This window comes from Leptinotarsa decemlineata, unplaced genomic scaffold (assembly GCF_025532065.1).
Source record: "Leptinotarsa decemlineata unplaced genomic scaffold, Ldec_3_MD MMD2_tig00026282_RagTag_RagTag, whole genome shotgun sequence".
In the NCBI taxonomy this organism is placed as follows: Eukaryota; Metazoa; Arthropoda; class Insecta; order Coleoptera; family Chrysomelidae; genus Leptinotarsa; species Leptinotarsa decemlineata.
The window spans coordinates 11,358,518-11,383,484 of NW_027412668.1; the positions used below are offsets into that span (position 1 = coordinate 11,358,518).

Here is a 24,967-nt window from a genome sequence, read left to right on the forward strand (position 1 = left end):
CGCGATTTTCAGGAAAACGGTGAGTTTTATCATAAAATAACTACAGATAAAAATTGTAGATCATAAAATTCTCTACAAAAATGTATGGATACTTTTTTTTCTTAGAGCAACTGTTTCTGAGATATGACGAGTCAAAAAGTTGTAATCGTCATTATATGCACACGTTTCCACGCCACCTACAAGGTAGTGTACTTAGCGCGTTTTTTTTAACGTGGTTTCCACAGTAGGCCTATTTCACATGTCTGTTGTGATTCTGTCAAATTGAAAACTTGCATAATAAAATATATTAGGAAGGGTTGGAAATTATAAAAGCGATTGAAATTAAAAAAATGTAAAAATTCATTCATCTGAGTCATAACCTTCAAATACTTTTTCTTGTCGTTCTTCTTCTTGGTCTTCTTCTTCTTCTTATTGATCTTCTTCTTCTTGATGTTTATCCTGGGTGTAGGTAAACTGCGTCAAGAGTGATGTATCGCATGTTTCCTCGTTGGTATCAAATGAATCCTCCACTATTGGTGATTCAGCATTAGAACATGACTGGCCTTGACAATGTGTACATGCCAGAGAACACAACAGTCCAACTTTTTCACAACTACATTGAGCGCTGCATCCCTTTTTACAGTTGCAAAAAGTTGTGTCCAGCAGTTTTTCCGGCGCAGGTGGGAGTAAAGTCTGAATAGGTTCTAATGCATTGTTGACCAACTTCCAACCCCAGTCTTTTGGGTCTAGCTGATAACCAAGCCACACTTGAACTGGGTAATATACCCGGAAAAGATGTTGATGAGCAGCAATTGAGGTTGGAGGAAGACAAGCTAATTGCACCTGCTTCTTATTTGTAGTGTTTTTTACGAAACATGCATATCGATACTTATCTAAGCAGGTGGTTTTTTTCGGAGCTTTGTACATAGAAAGAAGAAACTGAATCCCGTTGGTGATAATTTCTTGTTTTTTGGACACTTCAGTACATTGAACTAAATCTTATTTTTCAAACATTTTAAAGACTGTTGCTTTACCCCTTCTGTAAAATGCAGACGTCGTATGACAGCCAGTTACTGTGTGTGAAAATAGTACATGATATTCACTCTTTGCAAAAGTAGATAAACTTTTTGACGAATATATTTCGGTTTGACTTTGAGCTTTTCCTGGCTTTAGAAAGAAATTAGTTTTTTCAGGTGGAGTTCGAGCAGTAAGAAGTACTAGTAAGTCTACATCTTCACCAACAACAATAGTTGTATTTGTCAAATTAAACTGCTCTACAGCTGTTTCAATAATCAGTACGTCGGCATCGTTATTAGCCTGTATTTTATGTATCTTATGCTTCAACATTGAAATGAACCGAGGATTACCGATTATAACTTTTACAACTTTTTGACTCGTCGTATCTCAGAAACGGCGGCTCTAAGAAAAAAAAGTATTGTGAATTTTCTGTAGAGAATTTTATGATCTACAATTTTTATGATAAAACTCACCGTTTTTCTAAAAATCGCAAAAAACCAATTCTTTTCGATATTTTTGACCTTTGACCACGAATAAATTTTTTTCCAGGCATCGCAATCATTCGGTGTCCTTTAGGAAATTATTTTAAAAAATCATGAACTTAGTATGTTTCAGAAGTCATTTAAAAAAACAAAGTCGAAAAATTGATGTTATGGAAATGATTTTTTATTATTAAATAATTTGACCATTTTCTCTAATACTGGGTTTTTTATTTATAGCTGATACCTGATACCACTATTGCTATCTCGGAAACGGAAGGTCCATCAGGAATGGTTAAATGGAACAAAAGTTGCATTTTTAGGAATGCTACATAATGGTATACTCAGATCAAAAAAATCACCAACTGTTTTTGAGATATTTGAAAAAAACTGAAAATCACATTTTATTTTTTTGTGGACAGAGGCACTTTTTGCTTCATGACATGTTTTTCATAATCTAGTTCAAGCCATTTTCCAATGCAACGTTTCGTTCATTGAAATCCATCATTAATATATATGTTTTGAATACGGACCTGTATATTTTTATACATTGATATACTTGCTCTAGAAATAGTGTAATTATGGCAGTTCTCTAACATCTGTGTGGTAATAGCCATGCAGGCTCTCCTTATCTTTTATGAAGCCCCACAACGAAAATTCTAGAAGGGAAAGGTCCGGTGAACGTGGTGGCCAGTCGATAGGACCATTATTTTCTATCCATCTTCCTGACATGGTTGCATCGAGGAAATCTTTGCACATTGGAAAGAACGAACGAGAACCCTCAGTAGTCGAAACTTGTGCGAGCTAAGGACTAACGAGGTCTTACCTTTTAACGTGTGATTCCTAGGACTACTCGTATTTTCTTATTAGATCCTCTCAATTAGAGTCCCTCATAAAAAGTTCAAGTATAATTCTCCGGTCAAAAATATTTCAAGTGGGGGGCCAATAATTTTATAATCAAGAACATACGTTAACACCATATCTCTCTTGAAAATTGGTAACTTTATGTAAATATCAATTTTCTTGTCGCCAGTATATATTCCTGTTGAACCATTCGTTATTCATAAATCTATTTTCATCATACCACATTTTTTTTGCAAATTAATTATTTTGGCGAATTTTATAATGAGATCTAAATAGAAAATATATAGAATATTGATGATGTGTTTTCGGGAGAAACGTCGAGAAATTCATATGTTGTAATATATCAATGAATCTGTGATTACAATGACTACCAAGATTTATAAAAAATATACAGGTCCGTAATTAAATAAATATGTTGATGATGGATTTCAATATTGGAAAATGGGTTGGATTAGATTATAGAAAACATCACATGAAGCAAAAAGTTTATCATTTTCAATTTTTTGCACATATCTTAAAAACGATTGGTGATTTTATCGATCTGAGAATACCATTATGTTGTATTCTCAAAAAGGCAACTTTTGTTGCATTTAACCGTCCTTGTAGGACCTACAGTTTCCGAGCGTTATCAGCTGAAAAAAACACAATAAAACGTGAAATGAAAATACAATAAAACAAATGAAATAAAACAATCAAGAAATAAAAAGAATACAACAATAAAATTGAGCAAAAAAATTCAAAAAATAAAAAGTAAAGAATGGAAAAATAAAAATGAATACAAAAAATTAAAAATATTTGAAACCAAGTTACTTCACGACGTTTCGATTGTAGAAAGCAAATAACTTGAAAGGAGTATATTTTTAGGAGAGATACTTCTTTGGGAATAAAACATAATCTTCAAAAAGACGTGTGGATTATTCATAGATGGGTGAAGATGGAGAAGTAAATATAAAACGAAATATAGGGCGTTCTATTAAAAAAATCAAGGAAAATTATTCTACTGTTTTGATTCACCCAGTATTAGTCAAATTATTTGATAATAAAAAATTATTTCCATAACATCAATTTTTCGACTTTGTTTTTTGAAATGACTTCTGAAACATACCAAGTTCGTGATTTTTTTAAATAATTTCCTAAAGGACTCCGAAAATTGAAAGCAATATATTTCATTTTAATAATTTTCTGAGATCAAATTATATTTCATTTCAATAACAATACATACTAGAATAAAAATAAAATACGAAGCCACGAAAGAGAACATGTCCTCTTACATCAGATTACTTGATTGACGAAAAAAACTGGCTGGCACATTACAAGATTGTACATAAACATTCAGCCAAGAACAAATGACAGGCTCTGCTCTCAATTTGTATCACTCAACGGGGTCTGTACATTCCAACAAAATAAACCATATAAGACATCACGGCGCTTTCTTAAGAAATCCTCTTAGTTGGACTATGATTTATAGCTTGAAACAAGATCAAGGAACATGCCGTTCCTTCAGTGTACCCGTATTTGCGATCGGCGTGAAAATGGTGAAAGTTTTCGTCTGATATGATATACCGACTGCAGGATCTCATGAAAAGTTCGTTTGTGAATTCAACTTTGAAGAAAGAAAATTATTGATGATGATTCCTTCTTAGGTTTTTCAATGAATAGAATAATAATAACCTTCTTTATTTCCATGAAATTTTTCATTAACGATGTTAATATCGAAGCACGTAATTGGTCCATTCTCGAAAGGATATTCCAACAGGGACTTCTGAACTTTGACCGTTGATAACGGCCATCTTAGTGTCAAATTAGTTGTTATCTACTCAGTCTATTTTGCCAAATCACCATGGACGGATATAGAACTCAACAACTCGTGCAAATGTTAAAATTGTTTTATCAAAATGGATGTTCTGTTCGGGCAACGTACCGTACGCTACGCCCATTTTCTGGTCGCCATAATCGACCTATCGAGAGGACTATTCGAGGAACTTGAGTCCACTGGTTCAGTAAACGATCGACCAACACCTGTACGTCGACGAAACGCAAAATCTGCTGAAAACATCGCCGATGTCTGTGAGAGTGTGTAGGAGAATCCGAAGCAGTGGATTTCGCCTCGCTCACAAGAACTGGGCCTTCCGCAGACCACGAAATTTGCGTCGTTATTCATGCCTTCACCCGCACAAAATTCAACTGACGCAGGAACTGAAGGTAAACGACCACATACAACGACGTGTGTTCGCTGTGTTTGCAATTGGCAACCCACCCTTATTATTTAACGAAAAATCATCTTCAGCGTTGAGGCCCATTTCTGGATGAATGGGTACGTGAACAAACAAAATTGTCGAATCTGGGACGATACCAATCCACATAAGATCTAAGAGCGTCCAATGCATCCCGAAAAAGTCACTGTTTGGTGTGGATTTTGAGCTGGCGGAGTCATAGGTCCATATTTCTTTGAGAACGATGTGGGCCAGGCCATCGCTGTAAGTCAATGATTACCAACTTCTTTTGGCCTGAATTAGTTGATCTGGAGACCAACACAACGGCGCAACGTGCCACAACAGCTCATACCACATTGGATATTCTGCACGAGACATTTGAGGGCCATAGTCACCTCACGTGGAGGTGATGTGTAGTGGTCACCAAGACCGTGCGATTTGACTTCGTTAGACTTTTTCTTGTGGGTTTTCTTAGATTAGATATTGTCGGGAAGATAGCCCATGGCCTGATTCACTGCGACCTTTTCTGATCTATTGTAATGCTCCTTGGTTGTTAGAGCTCATTGTCTAGCTTGATCTCTTTGATGAGACCCCTTCATATAGCTGACCGGCTATGGGTTTTTGCGTGTCTCAGCCTTGCTATCGCTTCGCATTCACAGAACACATGCGGTGTGGTTTCTTCCTCTTCTTGACAGAACCTACATTGGGTTTCTTCTGTCAGACCCATTTTGCTCATATGTTTCCTGAATCGGCTATGCCACGTTAGTAAACCCACCACTGCCCTTACAACCTTACGGTTGTGGTTTAGCAGATCTTCCGTGAATCTGGGCGATTGTTTCTTTATGAACTCTTTCGCTTACCTCATTCCTGGGAGCTTATCCACCAATTTATCGATTCGGCTTGCATACATGAATTTATACATGCTTTCGCTACCCCGCAGAAGGGTTCTGGGCCGATCATAGCCTTGGATGCGCCTTTACGGGCTAGAACATCGGGCTCCTTATTGCTCTTGTGACCCTTATGTTCGGGTACCCAAGCTGAAGTGACCCTATTTTGTAGTATGTCGAGCTTTCCTTTGTATGTAGATGTGCAATGGTCGAAGTCCAAGTAGGTCCTCAAGTGCTGCAGTTGGGGTCGTTCTCATGGCTCTCGCGACACTTAGGCACGCCATCTTTTGTATGCCTACTAATAGCCTAGGTATCCGATTGCCTTGTTCTTGTCCACCAAGTCACTACACCGTATGTTATCATGCGTCTCACTACCCTTGTATATAACCAAAGCGTCATTTTTGGGTTCAGTTCCCCAGTTTTTCCCGCACATTCTTCTGCAGATTCCCAGGGCCATCCTGGCCTTATGTGCTGTTTTTTGGATGTGGAAGTTCCACGTGAGTCTGTGATTGAAAGTTACACCTAAGTATTTGACTTCCGTGGCGAAAGGGATCTCCACTTCATTGAGTATTGGTGGTTTTAGTCCTCTCACCACTCTTTTCCTTGTGATCACGACGACAGTGGTTTTTTGGGCATTCACTGAGAGGTTCTCATGCTCACGCTATCTGCCGACGAAGTTCAAGGCTCTTCAGGTTTTCTTAAGTCGCAGGTGTATGCGAATGAGCCACAGACCACAGCGGTCCTCAAAGCCATCATAACCCGTGCCATCGGTCAAATTCAGCCTGATTTATGCGTGGAAAATTGGACGTTTCGGAAGCGCTCCACCTAGAGAAGTCGTGACGGACATTTGAACGATGTTATATTCTACACATAATGAATGAATGAATTAATGAATGAATGAATGATTTATTTGGTAGGAAGATCCTAATACACAAACATAATATTTCATGTTATTTAGACACACATAGTAAGGTTATAGCGCATATATACATATAGGTACACATAAATACATAATATATACAGAGTCACTTACTATCTATTCTATTGTGATACCTTTCATATAATCAGTCAAATCTTTTTTGAATTGAAACAGGTTTTTATTATTCTTCACATTTTGGGGAAGTTTGTTATATTCAATGAGGCCTTTATATAATAAAATTTTCATGGAGTTTGATAAACTTCATCGTCGCAGGTGAAAATTGTCATTTTGTCTAGTAGTGTAATTGTGAGTGGAATTTCTATAAATGATAAATTATTCGAAATAAGAAGGTAGCATATGATTGGTTATCTTAAAAATAAATATCATTGCTGATCTGTAATACTTTTCACGAATAGACATCCACTGTAATGCACTGAACATAAAGCATATACTTGCATAACGATTACATCCAAGGACCACCCTCAATCCGCTGTTCTGTAACTTTTGCAGCGACATAATTTTATTTTGGTCAAAACTGTATAACAGCGTAATGCAATAATCAAAATGAGGCTGTATTATTGTATTATATACAGTTATTTTCGTATTTGTAGAAAGGTGTTTCTAAATTCTAGTGATGAAATATAGCTTTTTTGAAATATTTTCAGTCATATAGTTATAGTGTGCATACTGTTGTCTAACATAAAATCTAAATAGTTGAATTCTTCCACAAATTCAAGTTTCTGATCATCAGCATACAGGGAAAGATTATTTATATTTATTTGTTTATATTTGTAAGAGGTTGTTAGAATCATAGCTTTCGTTTTTGAAGTATTTAATTTCATTTTATTTGCCGAAAAATAATTCTCAATTTGATTTAGAGATGAGTTCATCTTCTCTATAGCTACTTTCAGGTCTTTATGTGCTATAGATAGTAACGTGTCGTCAGCAAATAAGTTGATAAAGTCATTAGTGTGGTATGTGTTTATGTCATTTATGTAAATCAAAAACAACAAGGGACCCAGTACACTTCCCTGGGGCACTCCTAACTTTGTAGTGACTGGAATGGATAATTCACTTTCAATCTTTGTGACTTGTTGTCGATCATTTAAATAATCTTTAAACCAATTGAGCACAACCCCTTTAATCTCAACTAAATCTAATTTTTTTAAAAGGATATTCCTGTCAATTATCTCGAATGATCTTCGTAAATCAAGAAAAACCGCAACAACGTATTCTCCCTTATCAATTGATTGTATCCACTTGGTAACAGTCAGTTGTAGAGCGGTTTCACAGGAGAAATTCTTTCGAAATTCAGATTGGTTTTTTATTAAGATATTGTTCTTGTTGATATATTTCATTAGTTGATCATATACAGCCATTTCCAACAATTTCTCCATTCCCAGCAGTGTATTCACTTGATTTATTCGTGTTTGGAATTTTAGGTATCGGAACAACAGTTCTGACTTTTAGTGTATTAGGAAATTGTCCGTATTGTAAGGAATATTTACAAACTGCAATAGTACATGCCCAATGACACCAAAAGTATATTTTATAAATTTAATATCGACAATTTGTTGTTGATTAATTCAGCAAAGTCTGCTATCTTTAGCTGCTGAAATTCAGAAAAAGTAGGCACTTCCTCATCACCCGCTTGCCAAACTGTATTAGCATTTATAGAGTTAACTAATAACATCAATAAGTCTTTCTAACGAATGAAAAATTTCGATGATATCTCACACACACTTTATTTTATTCAAATTTAAAGATTTGTAGCGCTTAATAAAATAACAGGTTGGGTTAGGTCCAAAGTGAGTGTGTCTATTCGACCGTCCACCGCAACCCGTAAGGATTTATTGTGGCTCACACCTATTCACACTCGACCAAATAAACCCATCTCCTTAACGAAGCCGATTTGTTTGTATGATGAGTGAGTCTTTCAAGTCAGATGGGAAGAGTACTGCTCTGCCGAACTCTATAAACCTGATTCGGTCCCCAGCGGGGCAGGCACAAAGTATGTGCTCTGCTGTTTCATCATTTTCCAAACAGAGGAGACACACACTGTCTTCCGACAGTTCGAGTTTCTGCATATATAATGATTCAAACGGCAGTGACCTGTAAGAAGGCCTGTTGGACATTGTAGTTCTTCCCTACTCTAGTCCGACAACTGTTTGGTATCAAGGTTCGAAGGGTGAATAAACCCTTGGAGTGAGCCAATCTCGGAAGATTCTGCCAGATTCTTGCCATCCAGGTGTTCAATGTTTGTTTGGCAAAGCCTAAAGCGATGCCAATGATAGGTTCTGGTCCAATGAAGCTGCTTGCAGCACCCTCCTTTGCAAGGAAGTCAGCAGTCTCATTGCCTTCCAGGCCAGTATGCCCAGGAATCCAGACCAGAGACAATCTGTTAAGTCTTCCTATCGAGGACCTAAGTAGGTCCAAAGATAGTGTTGCGAATCTAGCGAAATTGTCAGTGTTCGGCAAATATTTCTACTATGCCACAACTGAATTAGGAGTCTGATAGCGCTTCCAATGTAATCATTTTTTCGTCCTAACTCATTATTTATTATGTTCCATGTTTCTTCACTCCTACCACCGGCATTGTCTATTTTTGTGGAAAAAGCTAATCTTTTTCTGTTTGACAATCAGTATACATCAAATGTGAATGCACTACATATCTTTATAAATATTTTTGTTGTATGTTATTTTTTCATTTCTTTTGGAAATTTCACACAATTTCTGTTTAATGAAAAAAAAGCCAAAAATCTTCTTGCCAAACAATATGACATTTTGAAAATTATGTGTCACGCTCATTGTTCATATTTCAAATCATTTTTTGACAATAAAAGTCCAAAATCACCAAAACATTAAATCTTATCTCATATCGCTTGGGATCATTGCAACACCTTCGTTCGTCATTATCTTCTTTTTTAATGTAGATGTTATTATGTTGATTTGACTTTTTCTGGTACTCTTTCCGTTTATGTTGTATTGTACTCCACTTTGTTACGAATCATAAACAGTAGTGAACTTTCATTTCAGAATGAAAACACTCACATTAGTAGCAACAATAGAAACTCTAGCATGGATCTGCATCCGAGAGACCTCAAGTTCACCAAGTCCGATCGAAGACAACTTTCGGTATTACAACGTTGGGGTTCTGATGGCATCGCATCTAAACTACCCCTTCGATCTCGAAAGATGCGGCCCGGCAATTGATATGGCACTGGAGGAGATCAACGAGAAGTTTCTCTATCAGCACAAGATTCGATTAAAGAAAGTCCAGAAAAGGTAAGAAAGGTGAATTCGATAGAAAGAATACGGGTTTTTGTCAAGGCTGGTTGGGTAGGAAATAGAAAGTTATTGGTATTTCTCAACAATATTCGTTACACGAGTGAAACACAAGTGAAACACACTACGAGATTGATAAAGAGATTAATAAAACACACATAAAGCATACCAACAAGGCATATAAAAAAATATTTTTTTAAAAGAGAATATGAATATAATAGAATGAGAAGTTAGTCAGATAATTCACAAAATTAACGCTCTTCCAAAAACCCTTCCACACAACATAATCTGTTTTTGTTAATACAGTGTGCAAAAGCCAAATGAAATAAATTCAAATGGAAAAAATACGGGTTTTTGTCAAGGCTGGTTGGGTAGGAAATAGAAAGTTATTGGTATTTCTCAACAATATTCGTTACACGAGTGAAACACAAGTGAAACACACAACGAGATTGATAAAGAGATTAATAAAACACACATAAAGCATACCAACAAGGCATATAAAAAAATTATTTTTTGACAAGAGAATATGAATATAAAAGAATGAGAAGTTAATCAGATAATTCACAAAATTAACCCTCTTCCAAAAACCCTTCCACACAACAGAATCTGTTTTTGTTTATACAGTGTGTAAAGCCAAATGAAATAAATTCTAATAGAAAGAATACGGGTTTTTGTCAAGGCTGGTTGGGAAGGAAATAGAAAGTTATTGGTATTTCTCAACAATATTCGTTACACGAGTGAAACACAAGTGAAACACACAACGAGATTGATAAAGAGATTAATAAAACACACATAAAGCATACCAACAAGGCATATAAAAAAATTATTTTTTGACAAGAGAATATGAATATAATAGAATAAGAAGTTAGTCAGATAATTCACAAAATTAACCCTCTTCCAAAAACCCTTCCACACAACAGAATCTGTTTTTGTTTATACAGTGTGTAAAAGCCAAATGAAATAAATTCAAATGGAAAGAATACGGGTTTTTGTCAAGGCTGATTGGGAAGGAAATAGAAAGTTATTGGTATTTCTCAACAATATTCGTTACACGAGTGAAACACAAGTGAAACACACAACGAGATTGATAAAGAGATTAATAAAACACACATAAAGCATACCAACAAGGCATATAAAAAAATTATTTTTTGACAAGAGAATATGAATATAATAGAATAAGAAGTTAGTCAGATAATTCACAAAATTAACCCTCTTCCAAAAACCCTTCCACACAACAGAATCTGTTTTTGTTTATACAGTGTGTAAAAGCCAAATGAAATAAATTCAAATGGAAAGAATACGGGTTTTTGTCAAGGCTGGTTGGGTAGGAAATAGAAAGTTATTGGTATTTCTCAACAATATTCGTTACAGGAGTGAAACACAAGTGAAACACACAACGAGATTGATAAAGAGATTAATAAAACACACATAAAGTATACCAACAAGGCATATAAAAAAATTATTTTTTACAAGAAAATATGAATATAATAGAATGAGAAGTTAGTCAGATAATTTACAAAATTAACCCTCTTCCAAAAACCCTTCCACACAACATAATCTGTTTTTGTTTATACAGTGTGTAAAAGCCAAATGAAATAAATTCATTACTTCGGTTACTGTACATATTTAAGAAAAATTTCGAAACACGTCAAATGTAAATTATAATTTGACATTCTACAACGTAAAAATGCCACCCCTACCTTCAACCCTCTTCGAATGACAGGTACAACCTCCAATTTTGTATAGGTTTGTGATACATATATCGTTTGAAATGACTCTTCATTCTTTATTCAAGAATGTTATCGCTTTCAAGTTTATTGCAACAATTGAGATAAAATAAGTTAAAAATCATATGGTTACTGAAATTCGATAAAATACACTCAAAAACTCAAATGTAATGCAAAACGTAATGAAATGTAGAATACGAAGTAGATATTCAAAATGTTCACCGCGAACATCTTGGCAACATTCTAATCTCAAATAAAACTGTCTTCTAACATTATTTAACATATCAAACGTGACCGACCTAATTGCAAGCGTTATCCGTTTTTTTTAAGTCATTCTAATCTGAAGGTTTAATTTTGCACACATTGCTCATTACATATCCACATAAAAAGATATCTAATGATGAAGAATCAAGTGATCGCGCTGCCCATTCAATGGATCCTCGCCTCCCTATCCACCGATTGGGAAAAGTTGTATCGAGGTATTGTCGGACATTGACTTGGTAATGAAGTGGTACTCCATCCTTCTGAAACCATATCGTATTCACTGGAACTTGAGGGTTTCCTGGATCAGGATATAAATTTGGTAAACTTGGAATGACATAATTTTGAAGTAGTGCCAAATAATTATCGCCAATCAAGTTGCCCTCGATGAAAAAGAGACCAATGTGATTTTCTACGATCCCTGCCCAAACATTAATCTTTAGAGGGTATTGCGTGTGTTCTTATCTCATCCAGTGAGGATTTTCCGTTGACCAGTTGGGGAAGTTTTGCCGATTAGCATGAACGTTAAGAGGCAAAGTACACTCATCAGAAAACATAACGTCTTCTAATTGGATGATATTGTTATCCAGCATGTCCATCGTTTGCCCAGAAAAATGAGTTCTATCAAAATCGTCTTCCATGAGCTCCTGAGTAGGTATCATTTTATAGGGATGCATTTTATGCATCCCTATAAAATGATAATGGATGCCTGTCTACTCGATGTATGTGGGTTTTCCTCAAACTCAAGCATCACATCTAATTTGAGTTCATCACTCTTCGTATTGGCAGCTGCTTTTTTTCACTGTCCCACATGACTAAGCTCGCGAAACTGCTTCTCTATTTTGCTTATTGTTCCTTGAGATATGGGCGGTTATTTTATGCATTTCCGTAACCATTTGTCAGACTTAAAGTTAACGAAATTTGAACTTATTGAAATACTGACAACTAATGTTGTAACATATGAAACATGATGACAAGGTGTTTTAAACTAACGTTGCCACGGAAATTATTTTCAGTTTTTTAAAGGATACCATCCAAAAAGAACATTGCTATGGTTTTTGCTTACTTTATTATTACCAAAACCTCAACATGAAATAAGTTTTGAGTATATTGCAATAAGTTTTTAGTGTATTTTATCGAATTTCGGTAACCATATGGTTTTGATTCATTTTATCTTAATTGTTGTAATAAACTTGAACACAAGCTTATACTTCCCTTTTAAAAAATTGGGGTACCTATCATTCGACAGGGGTTGAAGGTGGAGGTAGCATTTTTCCGTTGACATATGTCAAATTATAATTTAAATTTGACGTTTTTCGGGATTTCGTTAAAATATGTACCGTAAGCAAAATAATAAATTTATTCAATTTGCTATTATACACTGTATATATATGATGAGCTGTTTTTCCGGGTTTCGTTCCGTGTTCTGTGTTTTTGATCCTCACAAGAATTATTTTCCCAACGTTTTGATAAAGTCTCATTTGCCATCTTCTAATGATTTCTGGAGTTTAGAACTAGTTTTAGTCTAGTCTAGATCAAAAACACAGAACACAGAGCGAAAACCGGAAAAACAGCTCTTCATACTTTGTCCGGCAGTGTACAAACACCGAACAACTGAAAAGACATACTTTCGATTAGCCTCATTTCATCAGTAAGGTATAGCCAAGTGCAAGGTTAGCCAGAAAACAGAAGTCAGCTGCATTTTGTGGTTTCGGTTAGGTCATCTCGGTCATCACTAAAGTCGCCACGAGGCAGCTTTAGCTACCTGCGTGACACCCGGGTCCAGTATTCGATATAGATGATAGTTTAGCGAGTGAATTTGATATAATCAAAATCAGGAAAAATTCACGAACGAAGCACTCAAGAAATATGCCAACCGCCGACACGCGTTTCTAGCTCATTAGCTGTCATCAGTACGGTATAGCCAAGTGCAAGGTTAGGCAACACTTGGTTGTTAAAACAATTCAAATGCACGGAGTAATCACTAGTTATTGAAAACCGCTCCGCAAATAAATACTCTCATGTAAACACCCCGTATGAGGTAATTTCACTAAGAACACCAAGAAGAAAAATTGAAAAAACAAGGTCGTGTATTTTCATATGTAATCAACTTGATCTGTTTACGCCTTCCTTTCAGTTCAATTTTGATGCCTGCGGAAAAATGTTCCAGATAAATTATATGAAAAATACGTCAATCAACGTAATCCCCAAGCATTTAATCTTCATAACGCTTTTTTGTATCGAAATCATTAAAATACTCCTTAACCGTTGGTAGTAAAGAAATGATGTTTCGTTTTATTATTCATATCATTTTACACTTGACTTAATTGGGAGTCGTTTCACAGAGAAAATTCATATTTTAATAATAAACGGCATAGAACTTGCTTATTGAAGACATATATTATATTTGAAGGAAGCAAAACAAAAGTAGATTTGATAATCTGAAGTTTCTTACAATTTAATAACATATTCCATTAAAACAGAATATTGTAAACTACAACTTCATAAAGCACGTCATCATAATAGATAGTTAACGAAACAAAATATTTTTGAGGAATGTCTTACCACGTCGAATGCTCACCACGTCGAATTTTTACTACGTCGAATTCCTACTACGTGGAAAGCCATACCTTCTACTGACGTCTTCAAAATACGAAAATTGTCGAAACTATAATCAATTTTACATGGCGAGAATTCGACGCAATAAGAATTCGAAGTAGTGAGAATTTGATGTAGTGAAAATTTGATGTAGTGAGATTTCGACGCAGGAAGAATTCGACATTAGAAGAATAGTTTGCCTAGCACCTGGAAGTCTCACTACGTTGAATTTCCGTTACGATAAACTCAACCCCACCATATACATCATCATGATACGAATTGAACCGAGGGATTCCTTTGTCACTAATAAGAAGAATAATTAAAAGCGTTGCGATACGAGAGAAGTTTTTGAGATCTTGTTTCTTTCTTGATTAATCGTTCGGTCGATAATTGATGACAGAAAGAAGTTCACCAACTTTTGGTGTCTGGGCCCATAACCTGTTAAAATCTTGCTGTGATTCTATAGAACAGGGACCGAAACCGGTCTGCAAGTGTGCCCGACTTTAGGTCGATGATGGTTACTATCTTTCACTGACGAGTGGCTAATGAGGCCGAAACCGGTCTGCAAGTGTACACGTTCCAAAATTGAAGGTCAACTCTTTCAGTTGTATTGCCAATTGTTTATGCAGGAAATTTTCTGTGAAGATTCCTGCACTGACGCCTGTTGGATATAATCCAACGCCGTTCGTGGTATTAGCCAGTGTAGTAGTTGTTTTCTGAAAGGCGTCGGTACATTCAACCTACCGTGTAGGTATATCCGAGACGGGCAGATATATTCTACTCATTTGTGAGTTATTGTGCTAAGAGTGACAATACTTTTGTTATTTTCAAAATAATGGATCAAAAACAATTTCGTGTTTTAATTTTACACTGCTTTTTGATGGGAAAAAATACCGATCAAGCGAAGCAATAGCTTGTCTTATATGGACTCCGCTCCATCACAAACAACAATTAAACGTTGCGTTGGCTTGCTTACTTCAAACGTGGTCGTAGAGACACTGATGATGCAGAACGCAGTGGACGTCCAAGTGAGCACCAGAAAAAATAACAAAAAATCCACAAAATCGTTTTCAATGATCGAAAAGTGAAGTTGCGTGATTTAGCTGACATTGTAAAGACATCAAAAAAACTTAATATTGCATGAGCATTAGATTATGAGAAAGCTCTGTTCAAAGTGGGTGCTGCGCGAGCTCACTGTTGACCAAAAACAAGAACGTCTTCATGATTCTGAGCAGTGTTTGGCCATGTTTAAACATAACAAACCGGAATTTTTGCATCGATATGTGACAATGAATGAAACATGGATCCATCACTTCACTCCGGAATCAAAACGATCGTCATCTGAGTGGAGAGCAACTGGTGAACCTCGTCTAGAGCACCCGAAAGCAAAACAATCGCTGAAAAAGTTATGGCCTCGGTATTTTGGGATGTGCCTGGTGTAATATCTTGAGAAGGGAAATTTCATCCAGTGAATATTATATAGCGTTATTGGTGCGTTTGAAGACCGAAATTGCAAAGAAACGACCGCATATGACAAAGAAAAAATCTTGTTTCATCAAGACAACGCACGGTGTCACCAGTCAATCAAAACAATAGCAAAATTGTATGAATTGGGCTTCGAATTGCCTCCGCATCCACCGTATTCTCTAGATCTGGCCTCCAGTGACTTTTTTCTGTTCGTAGGCCTCAAAAATAATGCTCACCAGTAAGAAATTTCGCTGGAATGAAGAGGTTATTGCTGCAACTGAGGTCTATTTTGGGGCAAAAGATAAGTCGTTCTACAAATAGTTTATGAATAAAGCCAATTTGAACAACAAAAAACTCGTTTTTTTTCTTAGGTTCGGGAATTTTCAGTCTATGTTATTTCATGCAGTAATATTTATTTTTGTAATTCCATTTGCATATATTGTTATTTAAATTTTATAGTACGGAATTCAACGACAGGCTCAAGTACACAACGTTTTTGTAGCCAAAACATAATTTTCATTCCGACAGAAAATCTAAACGAACGGCAAATAGTAAAACGAATGCACCAGAAAAATCTTAAATTCTGAAACGTTATATGAAATATGTTCAAACGGGCAGAAATGCTAAATAATCATGATATCACTATACAGTGTGGACGTAAAAAGGTCCTAACTTTTAAACGATACAAGATATCCAATCGGACAAAATTTATTACAAAAACATTTTTAGTTCTTTCAAATGAGAAAAACGATGAAACGGAATCACTCAGAATTTAACAAAAATTTTCGAAACTGAAGTCTGAATTAAAAAAAATATGATTGTAAAAATTCGAACATTGTTAAATTACCAAATCATGAAATAGCAGCGGGTTGTTCTTCAGGTGTCTGTTTACCCGAGTGTCTAAATTTTTTACATTTTCTCCGTAAGCAACATGATCGGATAGTGAATCTCATTTTTGTTCAGTAACCATTTCTTTTTTGCACATGACACTCGAATATATAAGTTTATATCCGAAGTAACAAACATCTCCTTGAACCTTATGTTATCCTTTATTCGCATCTAGGACACTCAAGAAGTCTACGACAGGATTACATTAAACACGAGAAATAAATGGAGTAAGAAGTACAAGTTCACATAAAAGTCAACAAAGAACATCAAATAAAATGTACGTTGTACGTTTTGTCATCTACGAAGCATAATAACCCTACAGGAAGTTCCTAACATTTCATTCATGTCAAATGAAAAAACTGTAGTAGAAGTTAGGGAATGATTATTACAGATTGTTCATATTTCGCAGAGTTGGATAAAGCAAAGTGAACTGCATCCATTGATACGAAATACTCGGAAATCGATACCCAATTAATTTGATGTATCACGCTCATCATCATTAAAAGTTTGAACTATGGTATGCAGAGTTGCCATCTGCATGACAAAGGAATTCAATGAATCCATAATTTCACGAATATTCACATATTATATATATATATATATATATATATATATATATATATATATATATATATATATATATATATATATATATATATATATATATATATATATATATATATATATATATATATATATATATATATATATATATATATATATATATACAGATAGAGATTTTATCGAGTGTGTATGATACAAATCAAGAATGAAATAATTCGTGGACACAACACTCAAAAAATAGGGGCAAACCGCGGACACGTGTTTCTGGCTATTGGCCTCATCAGCGCGGTGTAGTGGTCATGTTAGATGTAGCCTAGGCTGCACCGCGCTGATGAGGCCAATAGCCAGAAACACGTGTCCGCGGTTTGCCCCTATTTTTTGAGTGTTGTGTCCACGAATTATTTCATTCTTGATTTATATATATATATATATATATATATATATATATATATATATATATATATATATATATATATATATATATATATATATATATATATATATATATATATATATATATGATGTGTTTTTTTCCGAGTGTTCATCCGTTGTGTACTATTCGATAGTCGACGTTTCGCCATCATCTCAGATGGCATTATCAAGACGAGTTACTGCTTCGCTTCGAGAGGTGTAACTGATGTTAGGTTCTTCTTGTGGTGTTTTTATATGGTTTCGCTTGCGTAAGTTGTATGGATTTGTTACCTGTTTTTCCACCTGAGGGTTGTTGATGGCTTTTGGCAGTTCTCCTACCTGTTTTTCTACCTGAGGGTTGTTAATGGCTTCTGGCGGTTCTCCTACCTGCGATGGTTCATTATCAATTTGTGGTTGTCTTTGGGGGTTGTTTTTAATTATTGTTTTCCAAATTCGACAAATCAGGGAAGCTACCGAAATCGAAAAGCAAGGCCTCATCAACAAAAGGGATGACTCACTAAACATCCCAAGGATTTGGGATGTGAACCCAATCCGTGAAAACCTACATTGTAATATATATATATATATATATATATATATATATATATATATATATTACCCGGAAGTCACGCAGGTAGCTATAGGCCAATAGCCAGAAACACGTGTCCGCGGTTTGCCTCCATATTTCTTGAGTGTCATGTCCACGATTTCCTCCTTTTGATTTATATCATACACACTCAATAATATATATATATATATATATATCTCTGTATATATATATATATATATATATATATATATATATATATATATATATATATATAAAAGAATCTTTTATAATTTTCGGGTATGCAGTCAATAAGGGAATGGTAAAATAAGTGAACTCTTTTTTCTGTTCTAGCTTTCGAGTCTTGATTGGCTCTTCATTAGGAACTCTACAATGAATTGATTGATTTTAATATTTATTCAACAAATTGTGAAATGTGTGACACTTACGAAAGTGAGGTTAGTTTAATCCCTCACTTGCCGCGATTTGTAAACATAACATTTCCCAAATGACAAACACTCTTGGCAAAAAACAACATGAAAATAGAAACTTTACATTAGGTAATGATTGATTAGATTATTTGAAATAACCTCAGTATTTATTAAATAATAGTCTCCCATGGAGACTATGATGTTAAGTTGAAAGTTGACAGTAATGAAATCAATGACAGTGATTTTTTTGACCTTATTGCCAACGTACAATGAGAGATGGAAAATAAAAAATATAAAAACACAAAACTATCTAGGGTTGCCAATATTATATTATCTTTGGAAGGGTTATATCAGTTGTTGGAAGTCCCTTGTAGAAGGGCGACTTAGTAGATATGAGTAAATTGTGCAAAGATGATTTATGTTAGTTCTATAATTGATTGAATTTGGTTCTTTAAAACTCTTTGTCATTTCGAGAAAAGTTCTCTTTTTTGAATTGGATTCATGTTCTAAGATATCATATCATAATCAAGTCTGTGGTTTAGTTCACTCATATGTTGAGCTAGAGTACAAGTTTTTTTATAATTTCTAATATCGCTTTTATGAGAACAAATTCTGTCTTTCAATTTCCTTTTGGTTTGGCCTACATATTTTTTTGCACACAATGTGTTTCAAAACTTATTTGACATCTGTTGAAGAAGTAAAGAAATAAACTATCAAAAAAAAGAATAACTGCGAATATATTTGAATTTTTTATCCATTTCTGAAGACGGAGGCAGATTTTGGCCTCCGAAACGTAAAAGATAAGTATTATTACTTAACAAGTTTTTTGATAGGCAAAATTGTTAAATACGACAGGTTACTGATAAATAGAAGATTTTTTTTGTGAAAAATACTTTGATTTTTACGCAGTAACTTATCGGGGTAAACTAAAAAGTCCATTATAATTGTTATATTTTCAGATTGTGGAAGGTAACAAATACCCAAAAAAGGTCGATAAAAATTTGTATTTCATCTTTCCTCGAATTTTTATAAGGTACTTTGATGAGCTGACGCGAATGATAGGAAGCGTTGTCAAGAACTATTACACTATTCGTATCCAAATTTGGGATCAATGTGTTTTCAAACCATTCCTCAAAAATATTAGTTTCCATATTTTTATAAGAGTCAACATTACAGTCCTCAAGTTTTTTTCCACATAATTGCAAAGAACCAAACTTGAGATGTAGATTCTTATATACATTGAAACATACTCTGTGTGTCAATATTCTAATGCATTCGAATCTTATTCACTGGTACCTCTTTTTTGCATTGTTCACCAGCGCTATTGGAATCACTACACGGGAAAAAGTCTACGTTATTCTCACACTCGTTATTACTATTAGTACTTGTCCGAGGACGCCACATTTTAAACAGATAACAAACATTTTGAGTAATTATAACTGCACGAATATCGAATTTCAACACTCAAATCCCGATCAGTTCCTGAAATGAACATTCGACGGCTCGCATTCTATATATTCGTCACCGTAACATAACTTCAAAATTTAATTTTATGGCTCTGCAGCCAATCATAAAACTCGGTTAGTAAAAATCATCCAATACGAACCGCCAATTCTTCAGTCCACGTGGACTAGCTGGCTGCGGCTTTATCTCTTTGTATCGGTTTTTTTTTGGCCTTTGAGGGCGCCGATAGCTTTAAGCAAAGTTTACCGAATACTATAAGTTGGTTCACTCCAAGGAATTCGTTTGTCGGTACGGCTCAGGATTGCATTTTTTGCGATTTCCATAAATCATATCGCCGACAAACGATGTCCGGAAGCCGCCGGCCGCATGACAGTTATACGAGGGCAGTTCCTATTCGCGATATCTACAGGGGACGTTCCGAAGTTGAAACTTCGCTTGCTCGGTTGTATCAGACAATAAACAAAGATACGAAAGTAGTTGTTTGTCGATCAACTTCTAGAAACATGATAGATAAACTCATGAATAAATGATCTAAGAAACAGATCAGAGTGATTTACTGATGAAATGATAAACACGTTCAGGAAAACATGTTTTATTAACAAAAATAATACAATTATATAATGTTATATGTTTATAAATGATTTAAAATATTCAATTTTACATTGCATGATTTATGTTTCCTAACAATCTTCATGTCCTGGTTCATGAATTTTAAAGTAAAGTATATCCGAACTCTTGTATATAAAGATATATAATAATCGAAGGGGAATTTTTGACATGGATGTGAGAAAAGAATTTTCGAATATTTTGTTTTCAAATACTGTCCAATTCCCTTCTCACTGCCGATTTTATCAAAATTTTCAATGAATATGTTTTCCATCTCTATTACATGGTCAACAATATCTCTTGATGGTACGGTTAATCCACCAAACGATGATTTGTCGGTACTGTAAGCCTTTAGCTTACAGAAAATTACATCTTGATCAAGAAGGTTTTCTGAGGATTTGCTAAAATGTATGCAAATGTCACACGAATGTTGTATGAGACATTTTTTCATGAGGTATCCTGTGACATAGACAAGAGCGTTTCCTTCGGGACTTTTAAGGTTCTTATAATCTCGAGTGAAAACTTTCAGAGGAGCATAGTTTGGAATGTCGGGTCTAGCAAGGATGTATCGACATTGTTCAGTTAATTCTGGCGTCAAACTTAACAAAACGTCATTAACATCATCCATACAATTAGCACCTTCACTAGAATCAAAATATTTCAAAGCAAATATTTTTTTGAAAGCTCTACAAAACTGTATGGGTGTTGGATTCTTTGCGTTGCCGGAACAATTTCTGATCTGTCCAAAAAAATTCTCCAAACAATCTTGATTCAAATTACGCGTGAACAAATATTTATAATCGCGTTCTTTCAACATCTCCCACAAGGCAAAAACTGCTTTCAAAGTCAACTTCCACCCAAAAATGAATTTCAATTGTTTCGTGACATTTTTGCCATCGTGTTTTTTTACTTGGAGATTTTGAAACATGACATAGGCTTCTTGAAGACATTTCATCTGCATTTCCGTTCCCATAAAAGCCTGACATTTCTCAAAATTGCTCAAATTCAATAAATCAAAAAGATCATTCATTTTTTTAATGAAATCAGCAGTAACTAATGCTTCCTTGGACAAAATATTGAAGTCAATGTATGTGTGCATAGCCACGGCTACAGAGTGACTCAAAACTTGGGAAGCCAACTTGACTTTCATTTTTTGAAAATTATTTGGATAAATGTGGTCATTATTAAGTTTAGGAGCCAATTTATATTGTTTAGTTCTATCATAATTATACATTGTTTCTATGTAATGTTTTCTTGTTTCTCCACCCTGAAGTAAAAACTGATAGGAAAACAAATTGTTTCGTGTCGACTTCAGTAAGTGCGGGATATCAAACAAATATACAAGTTTATGATCGTCTATCAGAAATATGGGATTTTCGTCTGTAACATTCAAAGTTTTCACCAAATTTGAACCCTGATCGGAAACCACCCCCATGACATTTAGGCCTATACTTTTGCATCTTCGTACCGTTTTGAACAAAATATCTTTCAAATTATCAGAAGTTGCTGATGTCTTATAGAAAAAGTATGCAAGTGATATTTTCCAATTGCTTGCCAAACCTCTGACCATTACTGTTAGAGCACTACTTGCTATGTCAGTAGAGGACCCATTCAAACTCGTTTGGAAACCTACTATTTTGTCTCTGGAAATATCATAATAAAGATGAGATTTCAAAGATATTTCGTCTAGGCATAAAATACAATCTCTTTCTTTCTCCTTCATGAGCCCAATCCTGAATTCAATAACACGAAAAATAAAATCGTTGAAGCCTGGTTCAACAATTCAATTTTTCGTGAAACGATGAAGTGTACTTTTTGACGGTAATCTACAAATTGTTGAAAATTTTTTGTACGCTTTCGGACCAAGAAAATAAACAGTCAATGCAAACTGTTTGAATTCGTCACTATACCTGGACCCTTTTGGTGCTTTATTTATCAAAGAAAGCTGTGCTTTCAAGAGCTTACAATATTGCTCAGGATATTTTCGATCCAGAAACTTGAAAACATCATCCAGAGTAATTCCGGTTTCGTCCAGTGCTCTTTTCGATGTTGAAGCTACTGTTTTCTCAAGTGATACAATTTTTTTTCGTAATGCCACTTTTCTTGGAGTTCCCGAAGAGAGTTTAGCAGATGTTTGGCTGCATTCATCGAAAAGAAAGATGTACGTACTTTCAATAATTGTTTTCTTGTCATCGTTTTTGTTTCCGAAGCATATAAAAATAGATCAGGTAAGTATATAATATAACGAAAAGATATTTCACCTCGTGATCCTAATTGATCCGTTTGAACCTGAGCATCAATGTAAATAAAATCCTTGCTAGTACCGGCAATGTCATCATCATCTGGAAGGTTTAAACAACAAAATTGATATTGTAAATTTCATATGTTAAAAAGTGGAATAAGATTTTTTCATCATTTGAATCTATAAACTTCACTGAACCAACCTTTCTGAGAACCATCTTGAGGCAGACGCAATGAAGGAACAGCATAGCTATGAATACGAGAATTCACAATATCATCGGCTCTAAAATGTAAGCTGCAAATTTTAATTCTATTGTGACTCTGCTCTGGGGTAAGATTAGCATATCTATGATTCCCAATGAAGCCTAATACATTTTTCCAACGTTGACACCTAAAAAAAAATTCAAGTATATCAATCGATAAACTGAACATTTTGAAAAAAGATTGAAATGAGTTTGGATTGGCAAATGCCGGCGGTATATTTCGATATGAATAATTTTATACAACAAAACCATAAAAGGTATAGATAGGTAAAATAAAAATTGATGGTGAATATATTGAATGCATACCTTTCACTGTACTTTGGGCAGCGGAAAAACGAAATACCTGGGCTCCCCACCGTACTCAGACAACCATCCACTGAGCAATACGTCGACATTTTCACAAAATAAATATTTCGAACTCCGAACGAACACAACACAATCACAATACCAAAGTTTACCGATTCTGTAGTCTTTGACAATACCAAACAATACGGACAACCTTTATATCTCGTGTGCGACGAGAACTGGTAACTTCAAGCGACACACTGTACTACCTCGGCTGGTAATTACCCGCTGTCGCTAGCGGGCGGCGAGATTTCTCAGATGTCGAAAAATGAGCGAGTGACACGTCTTATAGTATTCTGTAGTCTTTGCTTTAAGTATCCATAATAAAGATAACTTCGACTATACATGTAACCCCACTGCCAGTATCCGATGTCATACGTTCAAATAAAAAAAATCTACTCACGATATTGGTCCAACTCGACTATAATAAGGCATAATCATAGACTTTTGTTAGGAATATTGTATGTTCCACAAAGTTCAAATAGTAAAATATAATTCTACACCCGTGGAAATGAGAAGCAGAGTTCCAGGAAACTCACTATTGAGCCCGTTTCTATTTTGCTTATACAAAGATGCAAACAGATTCGCTTTTGTTTTGTTAAAAACTCTCGACACGAGAAATGAGATTGACTTAACTTTGTAAACTTCTTGATAGATGGAGCAAGAATCGAAATCTGTGGCTCCTATTTCATTCAAATCATTAATTCATGGACCATGTAAAAAATCTTTCATTTGACATCAATTCATTCCAAAATGTGAATAACATTTAACATTGAAGTACCAATTTGATATTGTCACGCAGTGTAACCTTTAAGTGAACTCAGCACCTCTGTGAATGGGAGGATGAAACTAATAGGATCTCTTTATTATTTCTCTCATCAAGAGTGCCGTAGGTCTACAGTTTTTAACAAATGATTTCATATATGAAACGGGCTTGTATACTAGTCTCCGAAGATTTGTTATTGTTTCTGATTGGTGTATATGAAGCAGCAGCAAAAATTATTTTTTGGAAAAAACACTTCATCTAAAGCAACCAGGGTTCATCTCGTCAAATAAAAAACACAAAATTATACATCAGATAATGTACATATTGTACTAAATTGAAAATAGAAAAATTCATCTAGGTGTCAAAGTTAATTGATAAAATTGTATATTAAATAAGATCATATTTTACTGTTTGAGTGAAACCTAGCTGAACTTCAATGATGATTATTTTCCGTTCAGTGAATTTAGATATCGATTTTTCAGCGAATAATCTATCCTAAGCATAGAGATTGATCGAGAAATTTGGTTGGTCATGTCAAACAAAAGAATTAGGTAAAAAACTTAGCATATCTATTTACGATATTCGGGTCATAAAACAAAAGACAAATTTTATGGTAGCACCGTCCATATTCATTATTAAATACTCTTTTCGATATAGAACACAAATTATTTGCAAAATATAAAATATTTACGATGACAAACGCTTACATTTTTTAAATGTCAACTTAAACACAAAAATCAAAACT

At 34.8% G+C, this 24,967-nt stretch overlaps 1 protein-coding gene and 1 long non-coding RNA gene across 2 annotated transcripts in view; one reads left to right on the top strand and one right to left on the bottom strand.

Moving 5' to 3' along the window:
• Positions 1 to 24,967, bottom strand: part of LOC141484668 (uncharacterized) — a 68,707-nt gene that overhangs the window by 17,136 nt on the left and 26,604 nt on the right. The window lies entirely within an intron of this gene.
• The window catches only part of LOC111513649 (atrial natriuretic peptide receptor 1), a 71,180-nt gene continuing 55,554 nt past the window's right edge, over positions 9,342 to 24,967 (top strand). The window contains exon 1 of the mRNA XM_074179794.1: positions 9,342 to 9,643. Coding sequence (XP_074035895.1) covers positions 9,396 to 9,643 — 248 coding nt within the window. The 5' untranslated portion in view covers positions 9,342 to 9,395. The remainder of the gene's footprint in view (positions 9,644 to 24,967) is intronic.